At 41.7% G+C, this 16,589-nt stretch overlaps 1 protein-coding gene across 3 annotated transcripts in view; it reads left to right on the top strand.

Annotated features, from left to right (window-relative positions):
- Positions 1–16,589, top strand: part of LOC132762830 (heat shock factor protein 3-like) — a 32,355-nt gene that overhangs the window by 14,374 nt on the left and 1,392 nt on the right. The window contains exons 5-12 of one of the 3 annotated variants that reach the window (XM_067471497.1): positions 15–90; positions 2,855–2,916; positions 4,572–4,623; positions 6,076–6,242; positions 8,630–8,863; positions 10,754–10,859; positions 12,636–12,701; positions 15,599–15,665. In XM_067471497.1, coding sequence (XP_067327598.1) covers positions 15–90; positions 2,855–2,916; positions 4,572–4,623; positions 6,076–6,242; positions 8,630–8,863; positions 10,754–10,859; positions 12,636–12,701; positions 15,599–15,665 — 830 coding nt within the window. Of the gene's footprint in view, positions 1–14; positions 91–2,854; positions 2,917–4,571; positions 4,654–6,075; positions 6,243–8,629; positions 8,864–10,753; positions 10,860–12,635; positions 12,702–15,598; positions 15,722–16,589 lie in introns of all 3 variants that reach the window. The other 2 variants (XM_067471496.1, XM_067471498.1) reach the window with 2 other exon arrangements.

The raw sequence follows: 16,589 nt of genomic DNA, 5'->3' as shown, positions 1-16,589 counted from the left end.
CTTCCTTTTTCCAGGGAAAACAAGGCCCTTTGGAAGGAAGTGGTGTCCCTGCGCCAGAAGCACAGCCAGCAGCAGCAGCTCTTGTCCAAGGTACCCTTCTCCTGAGGCTCAAGAGCACAGGCGGAGTCATTGGTGTTGGAAATAGCAACCTTCCGAGCCTCCACTAACTGTATATACAGTTGTTAACCTGCATTCTATGTGAATGTTGATTTGCTAGTTTGGCTTACCTCTTTGATGTGGGAGGAGCTGTAGGTGTGATTGTACTGAGCATGTGCAAACTCAGGACTCCATTTGTGTGTGTGTTCAGTTTGCTTTTGGACTTTAATGAGGTTGATGTTTGTTTTGTATGCATTTTATTTTGCTTTATTGTAATTACTTGGGCTTGGCCTGATGTTAGCTGTCCTGAATCCCTTCGGGGAGATGGTGGAGGGGTATAAATAAAGTACTATTATTATTAACACAACAGGATGAGTCCACAGCAGACACTCTCCTGGCTGTTGTATTGGATCCCACGTCGACACTTCCCAAGTGTCTAGGACTGTGTGATGTATTTATTATTATTATTATTATTATTATTATTATTATTATTAACACAACAGGATGAGTCCACAGCAGACACTCTCCTGGCTGTTGTATTGGATCCCACGTCGACACTTCCCAAGTGTCTAGGACTGTGTGATGTATTTATTATTATTATTATTATTATTATTATTATTATTATTATTTGAAACACAGCAAGATGAGTCCACAGCAGACACTCTGCTGGCTGTTGTATTGGATCACACATTGGACACTTCCCAAGTGTCTAGGACTGTGTTATGTGTCAGTGAATAATGCGTCAAGGTGGCCTTCTGCAACTGACATATGGTAATTTTGTCAGCGCTAATTGTTCTTAAGTGCAGGCCAAGGTCTTGAGGCACTGCACCCAGTGTGCCCATCGCCACTGGGACCCCCTTGACTAGCTTGTGCCAGAGTCTCTGCAGTTCAGTCTTTAAATACTCATATCATGTCAGCTTTTCCAGTTGATATTGTTGTTGTTGTTATTATTATTATTATTTGAAACACAACAAGATAAGTCCACAGCAGACACTCTGCTGGCTTTTGTATTGGATCTCACGTCGGACCCTTCTCAAGTGTCTAGGACTGTGAAGTTTTGTCAAATAATGTGTGCCGATCCCAGTAAGGTGGCCTTTTGCAGCTGGCAGCTGGTAATTTTGTCAGCGCCGATTGTGTTTAAGTGCAGGCCAAGGTCTTGAGGCACTGCACCCAGTGTGCCAATCTCCACTCGGACCCCCTTGACTAGCTTGTGCCAGAGCTTTTCCAGTTGTTTCTATTACTATTACTATTATTATTATTATTATTATTATTATTATTATTAGAAACACAACAACATGAGTCCACAGCAGATAAGATCATTAAGCTGGCTGTTGTATTGGATCCCACGTCAGACCCTTCCCAAGTGTCTAGGACTGTGTGATGTATCGGTTAATAATGTGTGTAGATCCCAGTAAGGTGGCCTTCTGTAGCTGGCAGATGGTAATTTTGTCAACACCGATTGTGTTTAAGTGCAGGCCAAGGTCTTGAGGCACTGCACCCAGTGTGCCGGTCACCACTGGGGCCACCTTGACTGGCTTGTGCCAGAGTCTCTGCAGTTCAGTCTTTAAATACTCATATCATGTCAGCTTTTCCAGTTGATATTATTGTTGTTGTTATTATTATTATTATTTGAAACACAACAAGATGAATCCACAGCAGACACTCTGCTGGCTGTTGTATTGGATCACACGTTGGGCCCTTCCCAAGTGCCTAGAACTGTGTGATGTATCGGCGAATAATGTGTGCAGATCCCAGTAAGGTGGCCTTTTGCAGCTGGCAGCTGGTAATTTTGTCAGCGCTGATTGTTCTTAAGTGCAGGCCAAGGTCTTGAGGCACTGCACCCAGTGTGCCGATCCCCACTAAGACCACCTTTGCAGTTTGATCTTTAAATCCTCGTATCATGTCAGCTTTTCCAGTTGTTTCTCTTCAATCCTGCTGTCACCTGGGATTGCAACATTGACAATCCATACTTGGTTTTTTAACACGATTGTGAGGTCAGGATGATGATGATGATGATGATGATGATGATGATGATGATGATTATTATTATTATTATTATTATTATGTGTGTTCATGGGTTTCAATGTAGTAAGCCTGTTTACAACTTCATTGGAGGTGGATATCTGTGTTCATAGACTGGAGTGAGTACAGATAGGCTTAAAGACACTGAAAAGACTATGTGGCTGTATACTGAATTTATACATGTTTGTTAGTAAACAAGATATGTTATTTTTCAAAGAAGACTACTTTGTTTTGTCTCTTGAGTGCATGTTTTAAGGGAGTGTATATCTTTTGGGCAACTGCAAATTCTGCTTTAAACAACTATTCTCTGCTAACCAGATATATTTTTATAATAGTCTGTCTTTATCCCTGGCTGTTTAAAGATGTGGTTCCTCAGTCTAACAGCTGAGCTACCTGTGTGCTATTACATTAATGTTTTATGAATATCACTTGTCTTAAGGTTTGACTTCACACCATTCCTGACTTGTGGTTTTCACGTGGTCTCTACGTTCACATTTGGGTAAAGGGAGGTGACATCCTTTTTACTTTTGCAACAAGGTTATGTTGCGCTGGAATTTCCAATAGATTATGGACTTTCCAATAATTGGAGCGTTCAATAAGGCTTTGAGAAACACCATGAAACTTTTAGCAGCGGAAAAGTCTTCCTTTCCTAGTTTGTGAGGCTCATTCCAGCCAAGTCTGCTCTTGCATTGTTATAGAGTTCCTAATTTTTTCCCTCCTCTCTTCTTTCCTGCAGATCCTTGAATTCATCTTGGGGTTGATGAGAGGAAACTGCATTCTGGGGCTGAAAAGGAAACGGTAACTGCCGGTTGCGTTCTTTTCTGGGCATCCAAATTCCCCTGTTCCCATTGATATTCCATACTGAATATTCCTCTTACAGCAGCCAGGATTCCAAGTAGGAACAGACAAATATGCTTCACTTTGGGCAACTTTTATGGCTCTCCTTTGAAATTATTATTATTATTATTACTCTATGTAACTGAATTTGGAAAGAAAAGTGTTCTGTTCCTGGTTATTTCCTGTTTAATTGTGCGGTCCTTACTTTGAAAGAGTTTTTAGTTTAGGATCTGGTTTGATTCATCATTTAGCTCAGGAGGAGCTCAATTGGGCCGGGCCGTAGCACAGCTAGTTAATCACCAGCAGCAATAGATTACTGCCGACCGGAAGGTGATGGGTTTGAAGCCCAAGTCGGATTGAGCACCTGACTGTTAAGCCTAGCTTACTGTCCACCTAAGCAGTTCGAAAAGAGCAGAGCTGTGAGTAAAGAAATTAGGAACCGCTTAAAGCGGGGAGGTGTTTTACGACACCATAAAAATGCCAGGAGTCAAAGATTCTGGGATCTTTTGTATTGATGTTGTATTGATTGATCCTTATTTCCAGCTTGTTTTTTATCCATTTGATTTTATGTAAAATCTCAAGGCTTTGCAAGTAGGAACAGCCCTGTTATATTATAGTATGAGCTTGGATATTACGTGTGTGTGTGTGTGTGTGTGTATATATATATATATATATATATATACACACACACACACACACACACACACATACACACACATACACACACATACACATACATGCATACATATACATACATACACTTACATACACACCCATAAACATATATATATATATACACACACACACACAAACACATGCATATGTATACATACATGCATACGCTTACATACACACACCCATACATATAAATAAAATTATATATATATATATATAATGTGTGTATATACACACACACACACACATACATACACTTACATACACAAACACACACCCATACACATATTTAAAAATCATATATATATATAATTATATATATAATGTGTATATATACACACACACAAATACATACATACATACATACACACACCCATAACATATATAAACATTATATATATATATATATATATATATATATATAGTGTGTGTGTGTAATGTGTTTGGGCCCATTCAGCGTCACAATTTCCATCTTGGGAGTAATAATAATAATAAATATAAATATAAATAGTATTGTAGAGAAAGAAGCCCGAAAGATCGTAAGAACTGCCCATTCAGGGGTCCTTTGGACTAAAAATGCTTTTGGAATACAGATGTTCGTCTTGCAGAGCGGAACAGACGCTCGCACCCAACTTTTTTCCTTTTCTGCATAAGTGTGCTTTGTCCCCACCAGCCATGTTTTCCCCAAAGGCAATGGGCACACCCTGGAACATGCTGCCAGGCGCATGCTTTCCATGCAAGACAGTCATAACAAGGGCGTCACAGTTTCCGTCTCATTTTTCCCCTCAATTAAAATTCAGAAAGAATAGGCAAGTTGCCATAGACAACCATTGTCCCTATATTATTTTAATTCCTGGAGATTTCCCTTTTAATATGTGTATAACTCTGAGGGGCTGAGGATGGTAAATGCCTCTTATTCCATACTGTCCTTTTCCTTGTAGGCCTTTGACCGACGCTTCAGGTAGCTCTCCTTCGAAGTTCAGCCGCTCCTACGTACGCATTCCAGTAGAGAATCGTGAAACAGTGAGCTCTCCTCCTCCTTATTGTTGTTATTGTTGTTGTGAATGTGGAGTCAACCAATACCAATGTATCATCGAAGGCTTTCATAGCCGGAGTCATTGGGTTGTTGTGAGTTTTCTGGGCTGTCTGGCCATGTTCCAGAAGCATTCTCTCCTAACGTTTCGCCTGCATCTATGGCAGGCATCCTCAGAGGTTGTGAGGTGATTATTAATGATAACCATCCTGATTGTTTGATGTTCCCAATATCAGTCGAATTAGAAGCCATTATAAGAGTAATCATGAGATAAATAAATAACTAGATGATGCATAGATGATAGACAGGTGATAAATAGACAGATGATAGACAGATGAAAGATAGAAGTTAGATGATTGGAGATGATTGATGATAGATAAATGATAGATAAATGATGAATATATAAATGACTGATAGATAGATCGTAGATAGATGATATATGGATGGAGACATGACAGCTAGATGATAGATGATTGATAGATAGATGATTGATCGATAATAGTGTTATTGCTTTTCTCCAAGCATGGGACCCGACGCACTTTATAACATTTCTCGAGCAAGATAAGAACTTGGTGACAAGAATAAATCAAAGCAGAATGAATTGGGATAAAATACTGTTATATTCTTAAAAATTGGTTAAGATAGCAACAATAATGTTAAAAATGTACAGTTGAAGCATCCCAGAAAAGAAGGTCCCAGCAGTTGCGAATGTAAATACTGCCAATGGGACCACCTGTCTCGGCTGAGTATCAAATGCTCTGCTGATCATTTTGGACAAAGCTTGGAGAGGCGTTATGTTGGAATAATAGAAATCAGTGAACATCAGAACAGGGTGTTTTATTTATTTATTTATTTATTTGCTTTATTTCTAGACCGCATTTTTCAGCCCTTAACAGGCGACTCAATGCGGTTTACATGGTACAATTATCAAACAGTGTCAGTGCAATTAAAACATAACAATGCAACAAACAGGATCAACAGCATCAATCCACAACAGTTAACAATCAACAAGACAGATCAACAAAACAGACATAACATAACGCCTCAGTTGAAATCAGATCTGTTCTCATAATCCTTGTGCCGTTCCTATGTTCCATTTACCGTCTTCCTTTGATTGGTTGCACTGCTTAACCAAACGCTTGTTCATAAAGCCAGGTCTTAACCATTCTCCGAAACGTCAGCAGCGAAGGTGCCTGTCTGATGTCTGCCGGTAGGGCATTCCATAGCCGAGGGGCCACCACTGAGAAGGCCCTGTCTCTCGTCCCAGCCAAGCGCGCCTGTGACGCAGGCGGGATCGAGAGCAGGGCCTCCCCAGACGATCTTAATGTTCTGGTCGGTTCATAGGTGGAGATTAACATTTAAATTAAATGTTGGAAGGAGCAGAAGTTATACGAGTACCATTGTGCCCGCAGGCCGCCATTTCGGACCACGATCCAGACTGCGAGGACTCCATCGTGATCCGCGACATCACCGATGTTCAAGATGGGGAAGAAGAAGAAGACGAGGAGGGAGAGGATGGCAGTGGCGGTGGTGGCACAGAGAACCTGCTGGCCTTGGAGCACATGGCGAGTGGGAATGGGTGAGGGACACAGAAAGCCAGTCTCCAAGGGGAGGCGAGTCTTAGATATAGTATTGTGGCTACTGGCACCTTCAAAGGATCTGATGGTAGTCAAGCAAGTCGAGTCTATAATATACCTGTGGAATGTCCAGGGTGGGAGGAAAGAGGCAACTAAGGCATGGTGGTCCATGCCTTAGTTACCTCAAGATTAGACTACTGTAATGCACTCTACGTAGGGCTGCCCTTGAAGACAGTTCGGAAACTACAGCTGGTCCAGATTGTTAACTGGAGCAAGTTACAGGGAGTGGTCAACTCTTGTGTTCAAACAGCTCCACTGGCTGCCAATACGTTTCCAGTCCTAATACAAGGTGCAAGTTAGCTATATAAATAAAAATGTAATGTTCAATGTATTGTCGAAGGCTTTCATGGCTGGAATCACTAGGTTCTTGTGGGTTTTTTCAGGCTATAGAGCCATGTTCTAGAGGCATTTCTCCTGACGTTTCGCCTGCATCTATGGCAAGCATCCTCAGAGGTTGTGAGGTCTGAGGATGCTTGCCATAGATGCAGGCGAAACGTCAGGAGAAATGCCTCTAGAACATGGCTCTATAGCCCGAAAAAACCCACAAGAACCTAATGTAATGTTCGTTTGTGGGATTAACAGAACTCAAAAACCACTGGACAAATTGACACCAAATTTGGACACAAGATGCCTAACAACCCAATGTATGTCCTTCACTCAAAAAAAAATTGATTTTGTCATTTGGGAGTTGTAGTTGCTGGGATTTAGAGTTCACCTACAATCAAAGAGCTTTCTGAACCCCACTGACAATAGAATTGGACCAAATTTGACACACAGTTCTCCCATGACTAACAGAAAATACTGGAAGGGTTTGGTGGGCAGTGTCCTTTGGTTTTGGAGTTGTAGTTCACCTACATCCAGAGATCACTGTGGACTCAAACAATGATGGATCTGGACCAAACTCTACACGAAGACTCAATATGCCCAAATCTGAACACTGGTGGAGTTTGGGGGAAATACAATCTTGACATTTGGGAGTTGTAGTTGCTGGGATTTATAGTTCACCTACAATCAAAGAGCATTCTGAACCCCACCAACGATGGACTTGAACCAAACCTGGCACACAGTTCTCCCATGACCAACAGAAAATACTAGAAGGGTTTTGTGGGCAGTGTCCTTTGGTTTTGGAGTTGTAGTTCACCTACATCCAGAGATCACTGTGGACTCAAACAATGATGGATCTGGACCAAACTCTACACGAAGACTCAATATGCCCAAATGTGAACACTGGTGGAGTTTGGGGGAAATACAATCTTGACATTTGGGAGTTGTAGTTGCTGGGATTTATAGTTCACCTACAATCAAAGAGCATTCTGAACCCCACCAACGATGGACTTGAACCAAACCTGGCACACAGTTCTCCCATGACCAACAGAAAATACTAGAAGGGTTTTGTGGGCAGTGTCCTTTGGTTTTGGAGTTGTAGTTCACCTACATCCAGAGATCACTGTGGACTCAAACAATGATGGATCTGGACCAAACTCTACACGAAGACTCAATATGCCCAAATGTGAACACTGGTGGAGTTTGGGGGAAATACAATCTTGAAATTTGGGAGTTGTAGTTGCAGAGATTTATAGTTCACCTACAATCAAAGAGCATTCTGAACCCCACCAACGATGGACTTGAACCAAACCTGGCACACAGTTCTCCCATGACCAACAGAAAATACTAGAAGTGTTTTGTGGGCAGTGTCCTTTGGTTTTGGAGTTGTAGTTCACCTACATCCAGAGATCACTGTGGACTCAAACAATGATGGATCTGGACCAAACTCTATACAAATACTCAATATGACCAAATGTGAACACTGGTGGAGTGTGGGGAAAATACAATCTTGACATTTGGGAGTTGTAGTTGCTGGGATTTATAGTTCACCTACAATCAAAGAGCATTCTGAACCCTACCAACGATGGACTTGAACCAAACCTGGCACACAGTTCTCCCATGACCAACAGAAAATACTAGAAGGGTTTGGTGGGCAGTGTCCTTTGGTTTTTGAGTTGTAGTTCACCTACATCCAGAGATCACTGTGGACGCAAATAATGATGGATCTGGACCAAACTCTACACGAATACTCAATATGCCCAAATGTGAACACTGGTGGAGTTTGGGGAAAATACAATCTTGACATTTGGGAGTTGTAGTTGCGGAGATTTATAGTTCACCTACAATCACAGAGCATTCTGAACCCCACCAATGATGGAATTGGGCCAAACCTCCCACACAGAACACCCATGTGGGCCACAGCAATGCGTGGCAGGGGACGGCTAGTCACCTATAAAGCTCTAAACGGTTCAGGAAAAATAAATTTCTTCTTCTTTGTCCCCAGAGAGGCGGCTCAGGCGTCTCCGAGAGAAAGCATTCCTGCCCAGGGAGCACTGCCGCCCTTGGAGGCCTCGCCCAGCTCCGGACCTGTGCAACTCCTGGACACTCCGTTCAAGGCCAGTGCGGTGGAGCTGCACCCGGCCCCAGTCGCGTCTGGCGGGGAAGATCCTGCGTCCATGATCGACTCCATCTTGAATGAGAACCAAGCCGCGGCCCAGAATGACGCTTTGCTTGACAGGTGGGTCCGGGTCACGACGGCATTGAGGACATCTCAGGTTTAATGTGAACACTTTCTCCTAAAACTAGTCTTGGCAACATCCTGATGGAGGTTTCCTTACATTGTGTCATGGGCCGCAGATGTGGAGTCCCCGGTGACGCAGTGGGTTAAACCCTTGTGTTGGCAGGCAGTCAGCAGTTCAAATCCCTGGAGAGTGGGTTGAGCTCCCTCTGTTAGCTCCAGCTCCCCATGCAGGGACATGGGAGAAGCCTCCCACAAGGATGGTAAAACATCAAAACAACTGGGTGTCCCCTAGGCAACATCCTTGTAGAGAGCTAATTCTCTCACACCAGAAGCGACTTGCAGTTTCTCAACTTGCTCCTGACACACACAAAGACATGGGCTGCAGATTCTTACTCACAGCTAGGACTTGAAAAGTATGGTGTTCTGTCTCTCTCTCTCTCTTTATATATATATATGTATACATGTTTATATGTATATATATGTGTATATGTGTGTGTGTGTATATATGCATGTGTATATATGTGCGTGTGCGTGTATATATATATATATATAGAGAGAGAGAGAGAGAGAGAGAGATGCTTTCCAACTGCTCAGAAGTAACTTTCTCTCTATCCTGTATTGATCAGGAATAATAATTATATATATATATATATATATGTATATGTATATGTATATGTATATATGTATGAATGAAAGTTAAAGGTAAAGGTTTTCCCTTGACATTAAGTCTAGTCGTATCTGACTCTGGGGGTTGGTGCTTATCTTCAATTCTAAGCTGAAGAGCCAGCGTTGTCCGTAGACACCTCCAAAGTCATGTGGCCGGCATGACTGCATGGAGCGCCGTTACCTTCCCGCTGGAGCGGTACCTATTGATCTACTCACATTTGCATGTTTTCGAACTGCTAGGTTGGCAGAAGCCAGGGCTGACAGCGGAAGCTCACGCCGCTCCCCGGAATCGAACCTGCGACCTTTTGATCAACAAGCTCAGCAGCTCAGTGCTTTAACCCACTGCGCCACCAGGGGTTCCATATCTATCTTATCTATCTATCTATCTATCTATCTATCTAACTATCTCCCTTAGCAACATTCCCGGTGTATATATATGTGTATATATGTATGTATATGTGTATACGTGTGTGTGTGTGTGTGTGAATGTTTGTGTATATATAGAGAGAGACAGACAGACAGACAGAGAGAGAGATAGAGAGAGAGATAGGGAGCACCATGCATATGTGTATATATGTGTGTGTGTGAATGTTTGTGTATATATATATATATATAGAGAGAGAGAGAGAGGGAGGGAGCACCATGCATATGTGTATATATGTGTGTGTGTGAATGTTTGTGTATATATATATATATATATATATATAGAGAGAGAGAGAGAGAGAGAGAGAGAGGGAGCACCATGCTTTACAACCGCTCAGAAGTAACTTTCTTTCCAGGCTGTATTGATCAGGAATAAAGGTGTGTGTGTGTGTGTGAATGAATGAAAGTTAAAGGTAAAGGTTTTTCCCTGACATTAAGTCTAGTCGTATCTGACTCTGGGGGTTGGTGCTTATCTCCATTTCTAATCTGAAGAGCTGGCATTGTCCAGCAGGAGCTCACCCCACTTCCCAGATTCAAACCTGCAGCCTTTTGGTCAGCAAGTTCAGCAGCTCAGCGCTATAATCCACTACGCCACTGGGATATATATATATATATATATATATATCCCCCTTAGCAACATTCCCGGTGCCTCTCATCCCAGCTTCCCTTTGTTTACATGTTCTCAAGTCAATATGTTCCCGGCTTTAGCTATCTACACAATGCCTTTAAATCATGGCCTTGCCAGAGTTCCAGAAGCCCACCTGTTTTTCTCACCTGCCCTCTGCTGTTTTCTCTCAGGGAGGAGATCCAAGACTTCCTGAACTGCATTGATGCCAGCCTCGAGGAACTGCAGGCCATGTTCTCAGGAAAGAAGCTCGGCTATGCCTCCGATGCCGTTACCGAGGTGAGTCTGCTTTCGCGTGCCGCATACTGCTCATCTCTCATGCGTGGTGAACAGTCTTTGTTGCAGCCAGGCTGGAGGAGCACAACCAAAGCCTCCTGACAGATGGCCACCCAGTCTCAATAATGATGATGATGATGATAATATAGTTGGAAGGGATCCCCAAAGGCCATCCAGTCCAGTTCCCTTCTGCGGGGCAGGAAAACCACAATCAAAGCATCCCTGACAGATGGCCATCCCTTCTTAATAATAATCATAACAACAACAACAATATAGTTGGAAGGGACCTCCCAAAGCCATCCAGTCCAACTCCCTTGTATGAGGCAGGAAGACCACAATCAAAGCACTGCCAACAGATGGCCATCCAGTGTCCGTAATGATGATGATGAAGATGATGATGATGATGATAATATAGTTGGAAGGGACCTCCCAAAGCTATCCAGTCTAACTCCCTTGTACGAGACAGGAAGACCACAATCAAAGCACCCCCTGAAAGATGGCCATCATCCAGTGTCAATAATAATGATGATGATGTCAATAATAATAATAATAATAAGGATGATGATGATATTGGAAGGGACGCCCCCAAAGCCATCCAGTCCAACTCCCTTCTGTGAGGCAGGAAGACCACAATCGAAGCCCCCCTGACAGATGGCCATCCAGTGTCGATGATGATGATGATGATGATGATAATAATAATAATAATAATAATAATAATAATAATATAGTTGGAAGGGACCTCCCAAAGCTATCCAGTCTAACTCCCTTGTACGAGGCAGGAAGACCACAATCAAAGCACCCCCTGAAAGATGGCCATCATCCAGTGTCAATAATAATTATGATGATGTCAATAATAATAATAATAATAATAATAATAATAATAATGATGATGATGATGGAAGGGACTCCCCAAAACCATCCAGTCCAACTCCCTTCTGTGACACAGGAAGACCACAATCAAAGCCTCCCTCACAGATGGCCATCCAGTGTCGATGATGATGATGATTATTATTATTATTATAATATAGTTGGAAGGAACCTCCAAAAGTCATACAGTCCAACCCCCTTCTCCAGGCAGGAAAACCACAGTCAAAGCCCCCCTGACAGATGGCCATCCAGTGTCAATGATGATGATGATGATAATATAGTTGGAAGGGACCTCCAAAAGTCATACAGTCTAACCCCCTTCTGCAGGCAGGAAAACCACAATCAAAGCACCCCTGACAAATGGCCATCCAGGGTCAATAATAATAATAATAATAATAATAATAATAATATAGTTGGGAGGGACCTCCCAAAGCCATCCAGTCCAAACTCCGTTCTGCGAGGCAGGAAGACCACAATCAAAGCCCCCCCTCCCCCAATAGATGGCCACCCAGTCTCAATAATGATGATGATGATGATGATGATGATGATGATAATATAGCTGGAAGGGACCTGCCAAAGGTATCCACTCCCACTCCCTTCTGCGAGGCAGGAAGACCACAATCAAAGCCCCCCCAACAGATGGCCATCCAGTGTCAATAATAAGGATGATGATGATGATAATAATATAGCTGGAAGGGACCTCCCAAAGCCATCCTGTCTGACCCCCTTTTGGCAAGCAGGAAAACCAGAATCACAGTCCCCTTCCACAACAGAACAGTGACAATTTCTCCATTGAATGCAAAAGTATGTTGTCATTGGAAATACTACCACCTAGTGACTGAAGGTCGTACTACAAGCGTCAAACCCAGCCTGCTGATTGAGGTGTCTCGTTTTCTTGATTTCTGCTTTCAGACCTTCAGCCCAGAGCTTCCTGTGTGGGACATGAACCTGACCGAAGTTCCAGCTGATTTGAAAGATGTAAGTAAGTGGAGGCAGGTGATTCAACCCCTGGCAGGTAGATAGGAACACGGTGGGTAGTCCTGCGGGAAGGAGGCTTTATTATTATTGCTGTTGTTATTGTTGCTGTAACTATGATTATAGTTGATAGCCCACTTTTTCTGTGCCAGAGGAGACTCAGAGTGCCTTTGCTGCTCTCTGGCCTTCCTTCCAAAGACTGAGGAAGCATCCTTGGCATAGAAAGAGGCTTGGAAGGGATGCAATGCACCTTGTTGTGACAGAGGCCCCCATCTACACTGACCATATAATGCAGTTTGAGGCTAACTGTGACACCCAGGTGACAAACTCTTGCAAAACACACACACAAGAGATAGCTCTCAGTGCACCTCCATAATCTGTGGTTTGTGTCACCCCCATCTGGGCCAGTTTTTAGTACCAGTTTGAAACTGCATGAAGTGGTCGGTGTAGATGGAGCCAGAGAGAAGGGGAGAAAGAGAGCAAAGCTGGGGATTTATGAGAAGAGGACACAAAATGCTTTGCTCCTCTGCTTCCAAGTTAGTGTTGTCATAAGCGCCTTCTGCCAGGACTAAATTCTCCTTCCTAGAAGGAAACTTACTCATTCTCTTTTCTAAACAAGCTCCTTTTCCAGGATGGTTTGGAGCCTGCTATTTGGAGTAAATCCCAGGCAGCTTCCGCCAGCGGCGTTGGTTCTGTGAGTGTTGCTCCCATGAGCTCCATCGTAGAGTGTGGTCTTTGGGTAAAAGAGAGAGAGATATGGTGTGTGTATGCGTGTGCGGGTGGAGGAAGCCTTCCTCCCAGGATGCAGTGCAAGCAGTTGAGCAAAAGGATTCCATACTTTTATGGTTCTGGCTTTTTAGAGCAGGCTCTTCTCCTCCATGATGGGAGTGAGGACTGCAGCCCAAAGCAAAACAGAATGGCAAAACTTGGTCCCTTGTTCTGGGCACAAACAATAGCAATACTTACTTGACACTCTAAAGCTGATTTGGTTTTCCCTTCATTAGGCAAAGGTCAGCAGTGTAGTGATTGGGAAATGCTACCACCTAGAGACTGAAGGTGGTACTACAAGTGTCAAATGCATCCAAGCATTAAAGCTGTATGGTTTTGCCTTCATTAGGCAAAAGTCAGCAGTTTGATACATTCAAAACTTCCCAATAAAACAGTGATGATTTCTATTATAACTCTATTGAATACAATGTAGTGATTGGGAAATGCTACCACCTAGAGACTGAAGGTGGTACTACAAGTGTCAAATGCATCCAAGCATTAAAGCTGTATGGTTTTGCCTTCATTAAGCAAAGGTCAGCAGCTTGATATGTACAAAACTTCCCAATAAAACAGTGATGTTTTCTATTATAACTCTATTGAATACAATGTAGTGATTGGGAAATGCTACCACCTAGTGACTGAAGGTAGTACTACAAGCATCAAATGCATCCAAGGATTAAAGCTTTATGGTTTTGCCTTCAGTAGGCAAAGGTCAGCAGTTTGATACGTACAAAACTTCCCAACAAAACAGTGACAATTTGTATTATAACTCTATTAAATACAGTGTAGTGATTGGGAAATGCTACCACCTAGTGACTGAAGGTGGTACTACACGCATCAAATGCACCAAAGCATCAAACCTGTATGGTTTTGCCTTCATTAGGCAAAGGTCAACAGTTTGATACATTCAAAACTTCCCAACAAAACAGTGATGTTTTCTATTATAACTCTATTGAATTCAATGTAGTGATTGGAAATGCTACCACCTTGTGACTTAAGGTGGTATTACAAGTGTTAAATGCATCCAAGCATTAAAGCTGTATGGTTTTACCTTCATTAGGCAAAAGTCAGCAGTTTGATACGTACAAAACTTCCCAACAAAACAGTGACAATTTGTATTATATCTCCATTGAATGCAAAAGTATGTTGTCATTGGAAATACTACCACCTAGTGACTGAAGGTCGTACTACAAGCGTCAAATGCACCAGAGCATTAAAGCTGTATGGTTTTGCCTTCATTAGGCAAAGGTCAGCAGTTGATACATTCAAAACTTCCCAACAAAATGGTGACAATTTGTATTTTAACTCTATTGAATGCAAAGCTATGTTTTCATTGGGAAATGTTACCACCTAGAGACTGAAGGTGGTACTACAAGCGTCAAATGGACAAAAGCATTCAAGTTGTATGGTTTTGCTTTCATTAAGCAAAGGTCAGCAGTTTGATACATACAAAACTTCCCAACAAAATGGTGATGATTTGTATTATGATTTGTATAAATATCATTCCTAAATAAATAAATATTATAACTATCGAATGCAAAGCTATGTTGTCATTGGGAAATGCTACCACCTAGTGTCTGATGGTGGTACTACAAGTGTTAAATTCACCAAAGCCTTTAGTTTACAAACCAAATGTCCTTCAGATGTGTGTCCTTCATTTGCATCATGCCACGTTTTGGACATTGGGGTGCCATAGTCTTTAGAGTTCTTCCAGACGAAGACATTTATGTAGTATTATAGAAACGACCTGTGTGCAGCTCTTCAGCGAAAGATCAGGCGAGCAAGAACAGAAGTAGCTCTATGCCATATTTATTGGAATATTCCCTCAGTTCTCAGACTTAGTTTTCTTCCTGTATCTTTAAAGACAGAGCACATCTTAGATGCTTTTTTGTTGGTGCTAAGATTATAGTGCAGCTTAGAAACGTAGAAACGTATGGCGGACGTGAGCCATTCACACTGATTGGATGTTTACCAATATCTTGGAGCCTGCCAAGTCTGGCTGGTGTTATTGGCAGCGTTGAGAAGCGCTGAAGCTATAGCCAAACGTAGTCAAAGCAGGGGGCTATCAATAATAAAAGGAAGAATAATAATAACTGGCTCTTTCTCTCTCTCTCCAAATGTGTTTTCCTTAGACGGAGGACTTGCCCGGGAACCTCGGCATGGCAGGAATGGGTGAGCCGGAGCCGCCGGGGAAGAATGGTGAGCCCCTGGGAGAATGGTGAAAGAGTGGCTTTGGAAACCTGACTCTCCCTCAGGTATCCTTATGGAAAAGCTACGCATGGATGTGGTGGCAGCCTTCTAAACCTCTCGGGATCTGCGGTTGGCATACGCTAGCTTTTACGCCCCAGGCGACTAACCAAGGAAGCCTTTTGCCTTGGCACCGATTGGGAGTTTCACATGGGCTTCTATGGGTTACAGGCACTGTTTCCCTCATTAACAAGCTTCAAGGCTACCGTGCCTTTATTTGCTAAGTCTCCTGCACTGTGCTAATAATATAATAATATAATATAATATAATATAATTAATATAATATAATATAATATAATAGTGTATACATATGATATTGATAATATTATAATGTGATCCAATATAATACTAATTTGCTAAGTCTCCTGCAATGTGCTAATAATATAATATAATATAATATATTGTGTATACATACAATATTGATAATATTATAACGTGATCCAATAGAATCCTAATTTGCTAAGTCTCCTGCACTATGCTAATAATATAATATAATATAATATAATAATATAATATAATATATATTGTGTATACATACGATATTGATAATATTATAATGTGATCCAATATAATTCTAATTTGCTAAGTCTCCTGCAATGTGCTAATAATATAATATAATATAATATAATATAATATAATATAATATATTGTGTATACATACAATATTGATAATATTATAATGTGTTACAATAGAATCCTAATTTGCTAAGTCTCCTGCACTGTCTAATAATATAATATAATATAATATAATATAATATATATTGTGTATACATACAATATTGATAATATTATAATGTGATACAATAGAATCCTAATTTGCTAAGTCTCCTGCACTGTGCTAATCATATCATATATTGTGTATACATGCAATATTGA

This window comes from Anolis sagrei, chromosome 10 (genome assembly GCF_037176765.1).
Source record: "Anolis sagrei isolate rAnoSag1 chromosome 10, rAnoSag1.mat, whole genome shotgun sequence".
In the NCBI taxonomy this organism is placed as follows: domain Eukaryota; kingdom Metazoa; phylum Chordata; class Lepidosauria; order Squamata; family Dactyloidae; genus Anolis; species Anolis sagrei.
Note: the sequence above shows the minus strand (reverse complement) of the source record. Positions and strands in the feature narration are given on the sequence as shown.